The 16,878-nt window shown below is 35.2% G+C and overlaps 3 protein-coding genes across 3 annotated transcripts; 2 read left to right on the forward strand and 1 right to left on the reverse strand.

Annotated features, from left to right (window-relative positions):
• Positions 1-8,002: 8,002 nt before the first annotated feature.
• TVAGG3_0730440 (calcineurin-like phosphoesterase family) lies at positions 8,003-11,410 on the forward strand (the record flags this gene model as incomplete). The annotated part of the gene is made up of 1 exon (XM_051244485.1): positions 9,625-11,409. The coding sequence occupies one exon, from the start codon at positions 9,625-9,627 to the stop codon at positions 11,407-11,409; it is 1,785 nt and encodes a 594-aa protein (XP_051091072.1).
• A 245-nt stretch (positions 11,411-11,655) lies between these two features.
• On the forward strand, positions 11,656-14,142 carry TVAGG3_0730450 (spectrin binding; the record flags this gene model as incomplete). The annotated part of the gene is made up of 1 exon (XM_001314675.1): positions 11,656-14,094. One exon carries the CDS (start codon positions 11,656-11,658, stop codon positions 14,092-14,094), a length of 2,439 nt encoding a protein of 812 aa, XP_001314709.1.
• Positions 14,143-15,568: 1,426 nt separating this feature from the next.
• TVAGG3_0730460 (uncharacterized protein) lies at positions 15,569-16,506 on the reverse strand (the record flags this gene model as incomplete). The annotated part of the gene is made up of 1 exon (XM_001314674.1): positions 15,670-16,506. One exon carries the CDS (start codon positions 16,504-16,506, stop codon positions 15,670-15,672), a length of 837 nt encoding a protein of 278 aa, XP_001314708.1.
• Between the last annotated feature and the right edge of the window lie 372 nt (positions 16,507-16,878).

Consider the following 16,878-nt stretch of genomic DNA (forward strand, 5'->3'; position numbering starts at 1 on the left):
GTCTGCATGTCTCATTCCGGGAGACATTGTCACTGCATGTCTCCCAGAATGAGACAATCTTCTGCATCAGAATGTGATTGCAAAACTTTGACTGACAAGAGTGTATTGTGCACTCTTGTCGGTCTGCATGTCTCATTCCGGGAGACATTGTCACTGCATGTCTCCCAGAATGAGACAATCTTCCGCATTCATAACTTGAATGCGGAAGTTTGACCGACAAGAGTGCACAATACACTCTTGTCGGTCTGCATGTCTCATTCCGGGAGACATTGTCACTGCATGTCTCCCAGAATGAGACAATCTTCTGCAATCAGAATGTGATTGCAAAACTTTGACTGACAAGAGTGTATTGTGCACTCTTGTCGGTCTGCATGTCTCATTCCGGGAGACATTGTCACTGCATGTCTCCCAGAATGAGACAATCTTCCGCATCATAACTTGAATGCGGAAGTTTGACCGACAAGAGTGCACAATACACTTTGTCGGTCTGCATGTCTCATTCCGGGAGACATTGTCACTGCATGTCTCCAGAATTCTTCTGCAATCAGAATGTGATTGCAAAACTTTGACTGACAAGAGTGTATTGTGCACTCTTGTCGGTCTGCATGTCTCATTCCGGGAGACATTGTCACTGCATGTCTCCCAGAATGAGACAATCTTCCGCATTCATAACTTGAATGCGGAAGTTTGACCGACAAGAGTGCACAATACACTCTTGTCGGTCTGCATGTCTCATTCCGGGAGACATTGTCACTGCATGTCTCCCAGAATGAGACAATCTTCTGCAATCAGAATGTGATTGCAAAACTTTGACTGACAAGAGTGTATTGTGCACTCTTGTCGGTCTGCATGTCTCATTCCGGGAGACATTGTCACTGCATGTCTCCCAGAATGAGACAATCTTCTGCAATCAGAATGTGATTGCAAAACTTTGACTGACAAGAGTGTATTGTGCACTCTTGTCGGTCTGCATGTCTCATTCCGGGAGACATTGTCACTGCATGTCTCCCAGAATGAGACAATCTTCCGCATTCATAACTTGAATGCGGAAGTTTGACCGACAAGAGTGCACAATACACTCTTGTCGGTCTGCATGTCTCATTCCGGGAGACATTGTCACTGCATGTCTCCCAGAATGAGACAATCTTCTGCAATCAGAATGTGATTGCAAAACTTTGACTGACAAGAGTGTATTGTGCACTCTTGTCGGTCTGCATGTCTCATTCCGGGAGACATTGTCACTGCATGTCTCCCAGAATGAGACAATCTTCTGCAATCAGAATGTGATTGCAAAACTTTGACTGACAAGAGTGTATTGTGCACTCTTGTCGGTCTGCATGTCTCATTCCGGGAGACATTGTCACTGCATGTCTCCCAGAATGAGACAATCTTCTGCAATCAGAATGTGATTGCAAAACTTTGACTGACAAGAGTGTATTGTGCACTCTTGTCGGTCTGCATGTCTCATTCCGGGAGACATTGTCACTGCATGTCTCCCAGAATGAGACAATCTTCTGCAATCAGAATGTGATTGCAAAACTTTGACTGACAAGAGTGTATTGTGCACTCTTGTCGGTCTGCATGTCTCATTCCGGGAGACATTGTCACTGCATGTCTCCCAGAATGAGACAATCTTCTGCAATCAGAATGTGATTGCAAAACTTTGACTGACAAGAGTGTATTGTGCACTCTTGTCGGTCTGCATGTCTCATTCCGGGAGACATTGTCACTGCATGTCTCCCAGAATGAGACAATCTTCTGCAATCAGAATGTGATTGCAAAACTTTGACTGACAAGAGTGTATTGTGCACTCTTGTCGGTCTGCATGTCTCATTCCGGGAGACATTGTCACTGCATGTCTCCCAGAATGAGACAATCTTCCGCATTCATAACTTGAATGCGGAAGTTTGACCGACAAGAGTGCACAATACACTCTTGTCGGTCTGCATGTCTCATTCCGGGAGACATTGTCACTGCATGTCTCCCAGAATGAGACAATCTTCTGCAATCAGAATGTGATTGCAAAACTTTGACTGACAAGAGTGTATTGTGCACTCTTGTCGGTCTGCATGTCTCATTCCGGGAGACATTGTCACTGCATGTCTCCCAGAATGAGACAATCTTCTGCAATCAGAATGTGATTGCAAAACTTTGACTGACAAGAGTGTATTGTGCACTCTTGTCGGTCTGCATGTCTCATTCCGGGAGACATTGTCACTGCATGTCTCCCAGAATGAGACAATCTTCCGCATTCATAACTTGAATGCGGAAGTTTGACCGACAAGAGTGCACAATACACTCTTGTCGGTCTGCATGTCTCATTCCGGGAGACATTGTCACTGCATGTCTCCAGAATGAGACAATCTTCTGCAATCAGAATGTGATTGCAAAACTTTGACTGACAAGAGTGTATTGTGCACTCTTGTCGGTCTGCATGTCTCATTCCGGGAGACATTGTCACTGCATGTCTCCCAGAATGAGACAATCTTCTGCAATCAGAATGTGATTGCAAAACTTTGACTGACAAGAGTGTATTGTGCACTCTTGTCGGTCTGCATGTCTCATTCCGGGAGACATTGTCACTGCATGTCTCCCAGAATGAGACAATCTTCCGCAATCAGAATGTGATTGCAAAACTTTGACTGACAAGAGTGTATTGTGCACTCTTGTCGGTCTGCATGTCTCATTCCGGGAGACATTGTCACTGCATGTCTCCCAGAATGAGACAATCTTCTGCAATCAGAATGTGATTGCAAAACTTTGACTGACAAGAGTGTATTGTGCACTCTTGTCGGTCTGCATGTCTCATTCCGGGAGACATTGTCACTGCATGTCTCCAGAATGAGACAATCTTCCGCATTCATAACTTGAATGCGGAAGTTTGACCGACAAGAGTGCACAATACACTCTTGTCGGTCTGCATGTCTCATTCCGGGAGACATTGTCACTGCATGTCTCCCAGAATGAGACAATCTTCTGCAATCAGAATGTGATTGCAAAACTTTGACTGACAAGAGTGTATTGTGCACTCTTGTCGGTCTGCATGTCTCATTCGGGAGACATTGTCACTGCATGTCTCCCAGAATGAGACAATCTTCCGCAATCAGAATGTGATTGCAAAACTTTGACTGACAAGAGTGTATTGTGCACTCTTGTCGGTCTGCATGTCTCATTCCGGGAGACATTGTCACTGCATGTCTCCCAGAATGAGACAATCTTCCGCATTCATAACTTGAATGCGGAAGTTTGACCGACAAGAGTGCACAATACACTCTTGTCGGTCTGCATGTCTCATTCCGGGAGACATTGTCACTGCATGTCTCCCAGAATGAGACAATCTTCTGCAATCAGAATGTGATTGCAAAACTTTGACTGACAAGAGTGTATTGTGCACTCTTGTCGGTCTGCATGTCTCATTCCGGGAGACATTGTCACTGCATGTCTCCCAGAATGAGACAATCTTCCGCATTCATAACTTGAATGCGGAAGTTTGACCGACAAGAGTGCACAATACACTCTTGTCGGTCTGCATGTCTCATTCCGGGAGACATTGTCACTGCATGTCTCCCAGAATGAGACAATCTTCTGCAATCAGAATGTGATTGCAAAACTTTGACTGACAAGAGTGTATTGTGCACTCTTGTCGGTCTGCATGTCTCATTCCGGGAGACATTGTTACTGCATGTCTCCCAGAATGAGACAATCTTCCGCATTCATAACTTGAATGCGGAAGTTTGACCGACAAGAGTGCACAATACACTCTTGTCGGTCTGCATGTCTCATTCCGGGAGACATTGTCACTGCATGTCTCCCAGAATGAGACAATCTTCCGCAATCAGAATGTGATTGCAAAACTTTGACTGACAAGAGTGTATTGTGCACTCTTGTCGGTCTGCATGTCTCATTCCGGGAGACATTGTCACTGCATGTCTCCCAGAATGAGACAATCTTCCGCAATCAGAATGTGATTGCAAAACTTTGACTGACAAGAGTGTATTGTGCACTCTTGTCGGTCTGCATGTCTCATTCCGGGAGACATTGTCACTGCATGTCTCCCAGAATGAGACAATCTTCCGCATTCATAACTTGAATGCGGAAGTTTGACCGACAAGAGTGCACAATACACTCTTGTCGGTCTGCATGTCTCATTCCGGGAGACATTGTCACTGCATGTCTCCCAGAATGAGACAATCTTCCGCATTCATAACTTGAATGCGGAAGTTTGACCGACAAGAGTGCACAATACACTCTTGTCGATCTAAATGTATCTTACAATCAAAGACACCTTCATACAATCTTTTCGAAGTTAAAAAAAAATTTAATTATTTCTTTCTTTTGTTTATTAAATCGCCTTACTCACGTACTAATCTCTTTTAGAGACTCTATCGAGCTATCCCACATATAAACCCGTGACAATAATACATATTTACTCTCTTCATATTCTGATCTCATGACACATTATCGCAAAAACTATAATTATACAACACATCTCATAAAGTCTCATTTTAGCCCTATCTAAGCGTTCAAAACATATTTTCCACACGTAATCTGATTCTTCTGGCTCCGCTGATTCGATTTCTGCTGTCAGATCGTGAAAATATGCATCACATAAAGAGATAAACACAACTCAAAATTATTGCTTTTTTTTTCAAATTGTCTATTCATCCATCTTTACATATTTATTATCTCCTCCGTTTTCCCTCACAAATTCTTTTAATTTTCTGAATAATACGTATAATAAAATGAATATCTCAAAAACTAAAACACAAAATTAATGTTGGAAAATGACTAGATATAATCTGAACTTTTGAATTCATACATTTTTGGAAAAAAATGAATTTTCAAAAAAAGAGCTTATTTAGGTATGAACCTGAAGAGAAATTTTAAGGAAAATATTAAGTTGTGCAATTTGCATTTATCTCTTTATGTGATGCATATTTTCACGATCTGACAGCAGAAATCGAATCAGCGGAGCCAGAAGAATCAGATTACGTGTGGAAAATATGTTTTGAACGCTTAGATAGGGCTAAAATGAGACTTTATGAGATGTGTTGTATAATTATAGTTTTTGCGATAATGTGTCATGAGATCAGAATATGAAGAGAGTAAATATGTATTATTGTCACAGGTTTATATGTGGGGATAGCTCGATAGAGTCTCTAAAAGAGATTAGTACGTGAGTAAGGCGATTTAATAAACAAAAGAAAGAAATAATTAAATTTTTTTTTAACTTCGAAAAGATTGTATGAAGGTGTCTTTGATTGTAAGATACATTTAGATCGACAAGAGTGTATTGTGCACTCTTGTCGGTCAAACTTCCGCATTCAAGTTATGAATGCGGAAAATTGTCTCATTCTGGGAGACATGCAGTGACAATGTCTCCCGGAATGAGACATGCAGACCGACAAGAGTGCACAATACACTCTTGTCAGTCAAAGTTTTGCAATCACATTCTGATTGCAGGAGATTGTGCTATTCCTGCATATTTCCTACGAGCCTGCTTCATAAAATTGAATCCTTCTATCCAAATTAAATGCGATTTCGCTAATCTTTCATCTAAAATCACTAATCAGAAGCATATTGCAAGTTAACTTGAACCGGCATGTTCCTCCTATCCTGTCTTTCAGTTCTTTCTATCAGCCATGGTTCACAAGGAGGAGAGCTTTGCGCACAATCAGACATAAGATTGCGGCAGAGGAACCGGGAAGAGAGCAGCTTGAAGCGGTAAGACGTCCGAATGCTGTCTCCCAGGTGTATCTGTCAGGCAAAGTTCACAAGGAGGAGAGCTTTGCGCACAATCAAACAGAAGATTGCGGCAGAGGAACCGGGAAGAGAGCAGCTTGAAGCGGTAAGATGTCCGAATGCTGTCTCCCAGGTGTATCTGTCAGGCAAAGTTCACAAGGAGGAGAGCTTTGCGCACAATCAACAGAAGATTGCGGCAGAGGAACCGGGAAGAGAGCAGCTTGAAGCGGTAAGATGTCCGAATGCTGTCTCCCAGGTGTATCTGTCAGGCAAAGTTCACAAGGAGGAGAGCTTTGCGCACAATCAAACAGAAGATTGCGGCAGAGGAACCGGGAAGAGAGCAGCTTGAAGCGGTAAGCTGTTTTCAAGTCTTTAGTTAACAAACTTTAACAAAAGACATCTAAAAAATTTGAAATAATTGCAAAATAATGCCGTCAGGTAATGCGCACCTAAGGGAGGTGTTTTGCGGGAGCTGGGGGTATCTTGGTGAGTACTCAGGAGGCCAAGAAGGGCACCCCAACCGACATTTTGCTGACGCATTGTGTAAGCAACCATTCTGATAACCGCTCAAACCGTCGGGACAAAATAATTTATGAAATTATAAGTCATCTTTCTAATACATATTTTTGGAAGGGTGTAAGATACGCCAACTTAAATATATTATTAAATATGAGAAAATCGCTCAACAAAAAAACAATTCTTTCAAAAAGTTTAAAATTTATCTTTCTAATACATATTTTTGGAAGGGCGTAAGATACGCCAACTTAAATATATTATTAAATATGAGAAAATCGCTCAACAAAAAAACAATTCTTTCAAAAAGTTTAAAATTTATCTTTCTAATACATATCCTATGGAAGGAGTTTACATTCACAAAATAAAAACCAGTTCAAAATCTTATTACTCCTTGAATTAAAATCATTTAATTTCAAATCCATTCCAAATCCTTAAATCTGTATTAAAATCATTTTGCCAACAACCAACACAATACAAATTACATTTCCATATATCTTCTTGTCCATTTTACTTTTTTATCTCATTTTATTTAATTTTATTTAAAGCATATAGACATCGAGATCCTTTACACATAGTTATATAAAAGTCAAATACATAATAAATTCTTAATTCTAGAGATATCTCAAAATCTCAATTTTTTAATTTAAAATACCTTTCATTTTTCACAGTACGATCACAACAAACAAGCCATTTACTAATTAACACATATAAGAAAAATATCAAATTACAAAACAACTTTCAATATCATTCGCATCGAATTCTATTTTTTCATAATTATCAACTACATGTTATTATATAATATATGTCGGCGCATATTCCACTCTATACAAGTGTCAGACACACTCACACAAAGCTGTGAGATTCATACCTCTATCAGTAGGACTTCTCAAATCAAGAACACATATGTTTCACTATCGCACATCTGTGTAGGATCTAATTAACCCTTTGGACTGGTACTTCAAAATTTGATAATTTGATAATTTCATGTGATATCATCATTTGCCTTTAAAACAACTGTGCGTTAAACTAGACACGTTTCTCTATCATAATGCAAAATATCAAAGTTTGGGAGACTCCCAAAGTGTCTGAAACTGATCATAAGGGTGAAAAACCGTTTTCCAGAAGTTGGGAACGTAGGGTAATATAATAATTATTTAATATTAATTATTTGTATAAGTGTACACTATAAAATGGAAAATAACAGTTCATATGAATATTGATTTTAAAACCATCAAGTGGCTTAAAGTTTTCCTGATTTATTTACTAATCTTTTTAACTAGCAATAGAATATAATTGCATACTCATGCAATTTTTTTTTATATTTTGTTGTTATTTTTGTAACAATTTTGATATTATAGTTATCGAAGAAAGTGCAATAATGAGGTAAATAGAAGTCAATTGCTATATCAATGCAGTTTTCTTGGATATATATATTTGGGAAAGAAAATAAGCCCTAGAAGTGAAATCAAAATTTTATCGTTTATTAAGAAGTAGTCCAACTCGACTTTTTTCAAATTCAGAGACTTTAAATAGGAAAATATATAATAGCATATAGTATACATTACTGATATGGGCTTAACTAGTCTTGAACGATCAAATCCTCCGATCAGGTGTCAAATAGCGTACATCAAAAGAAGCCTAAAATTATATGTTGTTTACAAATTTCAAATAAAATAAGGCACGATTGTAAATAAAAGTGCCAAAAAATTGAATTAAAATTATTTATTCAAATTGCAAATGCAAGTGGAAGTCCTACCTGCTGATAATTTTGAGATACGAAAACAAAGTGGGATTAATCTGGATATCAACTCGCATGGTTTTCCCCAAGAATTAATAAAAGAATGCTACAATTACGAAGCAGAATTTACAAATCTATCTTTATATTAAGTATTATTGTTATTTTGAAGATAATTTTGGTAATTCATGTTTAATTTACTTTCCTTTCTTTGTTTTGTGAATGTTTGGAGGAAATATAATATGAGATCATATAATTGTTGTCTCCGAGAGCAAACTCCACTGTATAAGCTAGTTAGAACTTACTAAATATATATTTGTAAATATTGGTCACTGATTATTACTACTAAAAGTTGGACTACTTCTGTTTATTAAATAACAAGATAGAAATCAAATACTTACAAAAAAGAAAATTTATGGATTTAAAAGAAGAACAAATTTTATTTTCTTTCTTTGGTACAAATAATACTTCATATTCAAAATCTCTTGCACATATACTAAAATCAATGTAGTAAAAACTAATTTTAAATGATTCTGTTCCTTGATCTGATACATCAACTGTTCCATTAGTTGATAAATCATCAATACTACATTGATGTATATAAATCTGTCCACCCCACATTGATTCAAATAAAACTCCTTTGTTATTCTGTCGATTGTTTTGGAAAGATGAATCGAAAATATCAAGTCTATTATCTGAAACAAAAACTAATACAAAATTTTGCTCTTGAGAATTATTTATATAATTACATCGGTCAATTCTTCCTTGACAATGAGAAAACGAAGTAATAACCCATCCAGTTACTTTTAAATTCTCAAAATTACAAAATGAAACATTTACTGTTGATTCAACATAATCAAAACCTGTACATTGTGATGAAATACAGTTAGAAATGTTTGATTTTGAAAGTGATGCAAAACCTTGATGTTGGAAAATCATATAATTTACTGAACTATTTCCTCCATTACAAATTGTTCCTTGGAGGATTGTACTGTTGATTTTGCCTTGGAAACGAGTAAATTGGCCAACTGATGGAGTTTGACTTTCAAATGAACAGAATTTATCAATAATAATGTTATTTTTACTATAACTTTGAATATATATTGTACCTGGACCTTCTGAAAAAACATTTTCGCAAAGTAAAATCGAGTAATCAACTGTATTTGAGAAGTTAACTGCTCTATCTTGAAGATTGATAAACTTGCAGATGTATGCAAAGCATTTGTTTGCTGTTGCTGTGACTTTTTCAACTTCACCGGTAAAAACTTCGGAAGGAGGACTAATTCCTTCATAATAAAGGTTCCAAACACTATCTTGATTGGAATCGCTATGGAAATACTTCTCGACTCCAATTAATTTGACTTCGACAATGAGTCTTTTGACTCATTGCAAAAGTAAAAAAAGACGGGGGGTGACACTAAAGATGAACTTCCTTCATAAAAAAAGTTATTTTCTTTCCATCCAAACTAAATATGTATAATGAGCCCGTAAAAATGAATCTGCAAAATATTTACAGGCGTATTTATATAAAGAAAATAATGAAAACAAGGCTTTGTTGTCTTTTACTCAATAGATTTATTTGGATTGCCTTACTTTTCGTCTTTTTACTTATTGGAATATTCCATAAACCAATGGACACTGTTGGAAGCTTCAAATCTTCAGATACAAAATACAACTTTTCTGAATTACCTACAATAATATCGCATATATCAGACGTTCACATAGATCATTTTACGCCAGAACGTGCTATTAATTTCGAAAAATCGCTAAATCTATCAAAGAAACTTGGAGCAACAAGCGTTGTCTTCACAGGTGATATTACAACGAATTTTGGCCATTTAGAAAGTAGTGTTTTAGCATTTGGAAATCAATTTCTACCTGATTTTGAAGATTATGAAAAAATCATCAAAAACTTTGACTTTGGTGATATGAAAATGGTAGATATATCAGGTAATCATGATCAATATGGCGTTTACAGCTATAAAAATTCGAATCACTATTTCATTAATCATTCTTACTATTTTAATCTTACAAATACACCTGAACTCCAGAACTTTTGGGCAGGAACATTTGTAATGAATGGAATCACATACGTCTATGCCAATCCTTACGAATATCCAATGGCTCATGCAAAACTTGGTTTTTGGATTAATGCTGGCAAGAAACTTCTCGATGCCATTGAAGCGGAAATCAAGAAACCATTTAATACTACGCACAGAATCTTCATTACTCATTTTCCAGTCCACCTTTGGAGTGATCGTTATAAATCATCATCGAAAAAGTCATTCCGGCAACTTATTACTGAAGGCAATTTCTCTCTAGTTTTAACTGGCCACCTCCATCCTTCGAAACCAACAATTAAACACCATCATTCTACACTTGAAATCGTTGCTCCCGATTTAATGTCCCATAAATGTTTTGGCCTCATAGTCAACGATAATAATTTACTGACATATCATAACATTGACCTTGAAAATCCTCCGAAAACTTTGATTATTTCTCCTCCTCCAAAGGATCAGCTCCATAAGAACTCGAATTACATACAGAGGACAAAAGTCCGTCTTTTGGCCTTTACAAATGATGAACTTAACATTCAAACAAATTTCCAAGATCGATTGATAAGAGGTCCTCAAGTTACTGATGGTATTTGGCTTTACGAGAGCCAGTACGAAGTTCCTGATTCAGAAGATTCCTATCTTGAACTCTCTGGAGACGTAAATGATTCAGTTTTCTATTTCCTTAGCGATGACCAAGATGTAAAAATAGGAAATGAGAAGATTTATGGATATCCAAACCTGATATCAACCGGAATTGCTCTTCTTTTCCTTGGATTAATTGCAAATATTATTTTCTTACTTCCAATCCCTATTTCAATCTCTACAAAGCTCTACGAAGAGTATATATGTGGCCATAATGGTTCTATTTCATTCTCCGCTGTTGTTCTCAACACAATTTTTGGAATTATTCCTTTAATGTACAGATTAAGAAGGATTCCCTTAAAAATCAAGTTATATCTGGCATTCCTAATAGTCTGCCCTGCTTTCCTTCCACTTTTCTTCATGTCTGTCGGTGGACATTTCGGAGCCGTCTTCTGTTGGGGTTATGTTGTATCTGGTGTTTACCACTTTGATATATACGGTGCAATATTCATCGCCGTTTATTACGCAGTCATTTTGACTTTAATTTCGATGGCAGCTGGCGAATTAATCATCAGAGGAATACTTTTCAGAATTATTGCAACTATTTACATTCTTGTCTCCATCGGAGTTGGCTTGTTTATGGCTTTTAACCTCGGAATTTTAACTGCTGGTTTGGCTGGAGCTTTAACATCACCAATCTTCGTATTTGTCCCAATAATATCATTGATTATTCTATCCTTTGTCTCTTACGAAAGAAGCTATGATCTCTATCTGTAAATTTTAAAAAATAATTTTTTAATTTTTTTAATTTTTATTTACTCTCTACTTTACAAGACTAATCGAACATTTTGTACATATATTTATTCATAAAAATAAAATTCAATAAAATTTCTTTACAAATTTTCTTCAAATTCATGATTTAAATTCATAATTCACATAGACTATAAAATATAAAAAGTTTTTCTGTTCAAAAGTTAAATAATATTTCAATTTCATCAAGATATGAATTTTTAAACGTGCATAATGGCGAAAAAGAACGCATATCCAAGCCCAGAGTCAATAAACTTTATTGAAACAATTGATGAAGTTTATAATAGTGTTTTGCTTATTGATCAATCGAATGTTCAATCAGTTTTTGATAAAATTAAGAATCATCAAATTTTAAATCTTCCGAATGGAATACAGATGATCGTTTCAATAGTTTTAAATACATTTAAGAACGTACAAAAATCAAGAACATCTTTAATATCACTCATTAAATCTCTAATACAAATCCAAAATTTCAAAGAACTCTTATTACAAAGAGCATTTGCTTTTGATTCAGTATATGTGACATTTTCATCTAATAGAGGCAACTTTATACTTATCGCAAGACTCATTGATGAAGGAATTTTACAAGCACAAGACACCTTTCCTTATTTACAGCATTACGTAAAGCTTGCCGATGATTATTATCCTCATGCCGCTCTTCTTTATTACACATTTGCACCAGAAATTTCAACAAATTCAGAATTGAATACCGAATTTACAAAAGCAGCAGAGTTTATTCATAAAAACAACTTGTATGACTTTCATTTCCAGAAGTTACATGAATCATTTTCTCTTTTAAGCAAAGATTCTTTCTCATTACTAAAAAAGTATCGTGACCAAGGTTTCATGGACATGTCAACAGAAGCAATTGTCCATAATGATGCAGTAGGTGCTCTTTCATATATTGAAAATTTGAATGAATCATTGGAATGTTCAATTTTCGAACCATCTCCATTTTTAGAAAATCATCCAACACCATTAATGTTGAGTGCTTTTTGTGGCTCTTCTGCTATTTTCAACGATCTTGTTGCCAAAACAGATATCAATGGCTCTAACCCTGATGGTTACACAGTTGCTCAATTCGCTGCAGCAGGTGGACAACTAGAATTCCTTAAGAAATTAAATGAAATGAAAGCAGATTTCAAAGGTTGTCTTCAAATTGCAATTCTCAATCATCAGAAAGAAGTTTATGATTATTTAGTAAATGTCATCAAGATACCACTTAATAACATGCATCCAAGATTCTCAACACCATTAGTAAGTTCAATATTTGCTGATAATGTTGATGTTTTTCTTTCATTTGCTAAAAAAGATAAAACTGTTGATGCAAATGCAAAAGATAAAACATTTATGACGCCAATACATCAAGCAAGTGGACATGGATCAATCTGTATTCTTCAAGCATTGCTAATGTTCCCGAATGCTAATGTCAATGCTAAAGATAAGAATGAATCAACACCACTTATCGAATCTGTTTCTAGAAGTCAAATTTCAACTTTGAAAGTTCTTTTACAAAATGACAAACTTGATGTCAATGCAAAAGATAAGAGAATGCAGGCAGCAATACATATTGCAGCTACAAATGGAGATACAGAGATAATTGAAACACTTCTTTCTGACAAAAGAACAGATGCAAACATTGGAAATAGACTTGGAAATACTGCAATGATATTGGCACTTGAAAATAAACATACTTCAACAGCAATTACAATGACTAAGTTTGATAATGTCAAATCAGATGCAAGGAATACACTTGGTGTTGCTCCTATTCATGTTGCAGTTGAACGTAATTACGAAGATGTCGTCAAGACATTGATTGAAAAGAAAGTTGACATCAATGTTTTGACAAAGAAAGGTAAAAAAGCACCATTACATACTGCATGCGAACTTGGATTTATTCCGATTATTAATTTGTTACTTTCTCAACCGAATATTAAGGTCAATATCAAGAATAGTGAAGGATGGACTTCACTACATTATGCAGCAGAATACAGTCATCTTGAAGCTGCAAAATTGTTAGTTTCCAAAAATGCAGATATCAATGCATTAAATATTGGAAATGAAACTCCTCTTCATTTCGCACTCCAAGCACAACTACCTGATGTTGCTGAGTACCTTCTATCTCTTCCGAATATTGATGTTAAGACATCATCAGTTGAAGGATGGACATCTTTGCATTTTGCAGCAAACAATGGATATTTCAACATTTGTGTTAAGTTGATTGAAATGTATAGAGAAGCTGTTAATAGCGTTACAAGTAAAGGAAAGACACCTCTATTTTGTGCAGCACAAACAGGAAAAGATGCGATTATGAGACTTTTGATTGAAAACGGTGCAGATCCAGCTGCAAAAGATATCGAAGAAAAGACACCTCTTCATTATGCATCAGAGAATGGACATATTGAAGCAATGAATTATTTGTTGCAACAGAAATCTGTCGATGTTAATGCAAAAGCATTTGAACTTTTAACTCCACTCCACTTAGCTGCAAGATATAACAGAACAGAAGCAATGAAAATCTTGCTTTCAAACAAAAATATTGAACCTAATTGCAAAACAGAAGATGGAATAACTCCTTTCAAATACGCTGTGATGGCACATGCTGATGATTGCATCGCAATTCTTAAATTAGACGAAAGAATTAAACAATAAAAATAAACTATAATGTTTTGGTAGATTAAAATTTGCTGAATTCCGTCATAATATGGGTATATATTACTTACATTGAAAAAAAATGTTCATACTAGAAAAGAAAATTCTTTTCAATATTGCTGGATAATTTAATTAAGAATGGCGATAAGGTCGATGAAAAAATGAGCGTTTTTAAAAAACCGCCGTTTGAGAGGAAAATTGAGAGCCCCGATGTATACTTTTTGACATTGTCAAAAACTTTGAAAGGACCAAAAAAATTTGAGTGTCAGAAAGTTTACAAATGTATACTTTCTGACAAACAGACCCTCAGAAAGTACTCAAACTGCGGTTTTTAGTTTCCGCACTTTTTTTGGCGACCTTATAGAAATTGAGAAAATTAAAACCAAATGAAAATATTTTATAATTATTACTTTCTAAGGGATAATTTGTTCTTAGACAAACATCTTCATCCAAAAGAATAATAATAATTGGAATATCTTCAGCAGATTTGGTATTGGAATATGATACAATCCCACTAATTTGTGATAAATTTTCAATATACATATTAGCTATTTTCAATACTGATGAATAACAAGATATGATGTATTTGCATGTATTATCTTTAAAAAAGCATTTATCATAAGTGGTCAGGCCTATTTTGCTATTACGGTAAATACTTTGTATTGATGTATTGTTAATAAAGTTAATGTTTTCTATATATGAAAGTTTTTCAGTAATAAATTGTAAAAATATACAATCACACAATCCATTTAATAAATTTCTAAAATTAGAAAATCTTTGATTACAAACTATATAGTTACCCATGGTTAAACCAACACGATTGTTACATCTGGAATCAGTTTGGTTGATGTTATTGATAAAAATACTCCCCTTTGATTGACCGACTGAATATTCATATAATTCTCTGTCAATGCCCAAGTTGAATAAAGTGGTAAAATTACAATGGTTTATGCCGTTCGATGAAACAGTGGTCCCGTATTCTTGGCCTGTTTTCGAACACCAAGATGTGTCATAACAATTGTAACATTGAATGCAACTATACCTTGATCTCGCCAATAAAATGAGCCACCGCTCTGACTTTGATAATCTGTGAAACAAGATCGGAAAGTAGTATCATTAATGAAAATACACATATTTTCGGTTGTTTCGAGGAATCGAATTCCTTCTTGTGGGTGCAGGTCGACATATATGCATCTTCTAATGAAGAAAGAATTCGCATTTCCAACTGAGTATGGACCAGGTGACGTAAGTAGCATTACCAAAGAATTCAATAAATGATTCTTCTTGACGTACTGAAAAAATAATGTCAATCATGCTCTGTTGTATCTTTGATATAAATATTCGGATCGGAGCGGTTTTTAATTTTTTGAAAGGAAATTGTCCTGTATAACTATGTTGGTGTGTACTAATTGAAACGCCTATAAAACATATAATTATCATGAAATTTAGAAATTATTTCTATTTTTGCTAAAGAAATTAAGTTCGATGAGTTTATTTATAAGGATCTGTTTTGATATAATCATTTATTAGTAAAAATAAAAACATTTTAGATAGCTTTGCTAACAATTAAAATCTTTATTCGTATTGAATTGGTTCTTCTGTAACCTTTGGCGTTGCCTTCTTCTGTTTAAGTAATTCCTTCTGTTGTTGAAGTAATTCCTGCTGTTGCTTCAAAATTTGGTCGTAATCAGTTGATAATTCTTTCATTGACTTGAACAAATCAATGACAGCGGCGAAATAAGAAGTTAAACCCATAATAGCCAACATCATAAGTGTCTTCTTCGCATTGGAGTATCGCTTGAAGAGATAATAACTTTGTGCGTAAATTAAAGCGGAATTAAGAATCAAAGTAAATTCGGAAGCGTAGAAGAGTCTTTGTGTGTAACGAACTAATGATAAAAGTACCATTATAATGACTTCCATATTTACAAGTACAATAGTCAAAGGTAATGGGAAACGATGGCGTGTGCAGATTGTCAAGAGCTTAATTTGGTTGAAGCACTGTATAGGAATAAGGAAAAGATAAACAACGAAGGAAAGACGATAAACAATGTCAAATTTAAGGAAAAACATTAAACCAGCGACAATAAAGAATGGTGTTAACTGATCACGGTTCTCTAAGAATGGGAATGGACGGTGTAACAAATAAGCAACAACAGATCTGCTTCCAAATGTCAAAATAAATGAAAGAATCACCATGAAAACTGAATTAAAGAAGCCGTAATTTTTGGTTCTTCTGCTAAATCTTAATGAAAAGCAGCACCATGTTGTCTGGATGTAAAGTAAAATTGGAGTATATGGTATTTTCATCAGCAAATTATATGCTTCAGTTGGATTGAAGTTCTTTATCATAGTTTGGATGTTGTTCCATGATAAAGATCTAAGAGCATCAAGGAAACTATATGCGACCATTTATATTTGACAATTTTTTGTCAAATGTAAACTATTGAAAGATCGATAACAAAGACAACAAGGTATGTGTAATCTCTCACAAGTAAATATTTTGATTAAAATAGAATTTATTTTTCAATGTAAAATAATCGCACACATCAAAGTTTTATATGAAATTTCTTCTCGATAATGCCATATTATTGAATAACATAGAGGATTTCCTCCATCTCAAATTGATCCTACTAGAATAGAACTGCTGATATGGAAATCTGTAAAAAAGAGAGCTCCTTTCTATGTGATAAGTATTTATTCTAATAAGCAATGATATTCTAGTTCTCACTCTTAATAGAAGTCATTAATAGGATAAAATAATCTGGTCTCTCCAAAGGTCAG

Source organism: Trichomonas vaginalis, chromosome III (genome assembly GCF_026262505.1).
Source record: "Trichomonas vaginalis G3 chromosome III, whole genome shotgun sequence".
Classification (NCBI taxonomy): Eukaryota; Parabasalia; order Trichomonadida; family Trichomonadidae; genus Trichomonas; species Trichomonas vaginalis.